The following is a 1,631-nucleotide window of genomic DNA, read 5'->3' as shown; positions in this document are numbered from 1 at the left end:
AAGATTTCATTTGTTGTAAGAGACCAAACAGGTAAACAGTACGACATGGTTGAGAGTATAATGGCATGAAGATAGATATTTGTACCTGTGCTGTTTGCATGCTGAGCCTCTGGAGCTGCAGGACGGAGCGGTGCTGATGCTGCAGTGGCTCAGGCTGGACGAGGAGGGACCTTTACAGTACTTTGGACACAAACAGGGGGAAAAAAGAAGACATTGTTACATAAAATCATCAGAATTCAATGTAACAAAAATCATTTTCTTAATGCAGACACTTTTTCTTCTTCCAGGGAATGACTGCAGTCAAGCTTTTCTTTCTGCAGCCTGAACTCCAGAGGTTAAAGGACTAAATGTGAGTCCATTTAAAGACATATTCAGCCAGTTGACTGCAGTTAAACACAGCGTGATGTTTGTGATAAAAGTGTTAGTTTATCTGTATTATTAGTAAAATATCTCATGAACCACTGGATGAACTTTGTGCAGCTTCCAGTAACCAAATGTAAAAACTGTTTTTATGTTTTAATGATGTCTCAGGGGACATGTTGACCCAGGGACAGTGGAAGGGTTAAATTAAGTTTATACTTGTATGTTTTCAAACTGATATACATAAATTAGTACCACTTTACAATAAGGCTCCCCTTATATACGTCTTGTAAATAGTTTATAGATAGGTTATTTTTCATCTGGAAACACTTTATAAATCGTTAAAAAGTGTTTATTATTAAGGACAGGAAAGAGACAAAACTGTCCGATTTCTTGCCAAATAGTGAGCCAAATGTGTTCATGTACAGTATATCACATCTAAACGTGCTTATTAAACATTTCAGACTAGTTTACTACCATGTAAGCACAATAATTTATTGAAAACACATATTTTACATACAATATTGTACTGTATTACTGCATTATACATATCCACAGTAATCAAAGGGAGCCTTTTGTAAAGTCTTGAACAGTATAATAATAATAATGTCATAACAGAGCCTTATAAATAGTTTTACACTTTACAATAAGGCTCCTTTATGGCATTCATACAAGATTTTTAGTCATTTATAAATAGTGTACCTACTGTCTTACATTTTACAATAAGGCTCCCTTAGACAGTTGCTAATGTGTATTTTACTTAATTTGCTAAATTAAATCTTGTAACATTTACTTGATCAAGCAAATTAAGTAAAATTTACCTGATTTATTTACAAATCTTTAATTATATTCTTAATAACTTTTACTAGATAATGATGAGTAAATATTACATGAATTTGTGGCATTTAAATTTACTTAACAAACATTAGTGCAAATTGTTACGAGGATTTTTTTGTCACTTCAGTAGAAAACAAAACTAAATATTAGAATTTATTTAGTTTATCTCTTCATCATCAGCGACTTCTTTTTTCTACTAAATCTTACAAGTTCTTTAAACAGTGCACATGCATCAAGCACAACATTGTATCATGACACCTCACAGCTACAGAGAGGTGTAGCTTTTGTTGTAGTTCAAGACTTCACCACCAGGTGGCAGTTTTGAAGAACCTTTATTGGATWCTTCTTCATGAACAACACAGACAAAGTGAAACTCACAGGTCTTATTAATGACTAGGCCTGCCACTCTCACTTATGGTTACTTCTGCTGAACG

The 1,631-nt window shown here is 33.5% G+C and overlaps 1 protein-coding gene across 1 annotated transcript in view; it reads right to left on the bottom strand.

Annotated features, from left to right (window-relative positions):
* LOC106537150 (pro-neuregulin-3, membrane-bound isoform) overlaps nt 1-1,631 on the bottom strand; it is a gene marked incomplete at its 5' end in the record, with an annotated part of 21,635 nt that overhangs the window by 16,578 nt on the left and 3,426 nt on the right. The window contains 1 exon segment of the mRNA XM_014034523.1: nt 86-180. Within this exon segment, the coding sequence (XP_013889977.1) occupies nt 86-180 (95 nt within the window).

Source organism: Austrofundulus limnaeus, unplaced genomic scaffold (assembly GCF_001266775.1).
Source record: "Austrofundulus limnaeus strain Quisiro unplaced genomic scaffold, Austrofundulus_limnaeus-1.0 Scaffold2151, whole genome shotgun sequence".
Classification (NCBI taxonomy): Eukaryota; Metazoa; Chordata; class Actinopteri; order Cyprinodontiformes; family Rivulidae; genus Austrofundulus; species Austrofundulus limnaeus.
Note: the sequence above shows the minus strand (reverse complement) of the source record. Positions and strands in the feature narration are given on the sequence as shown.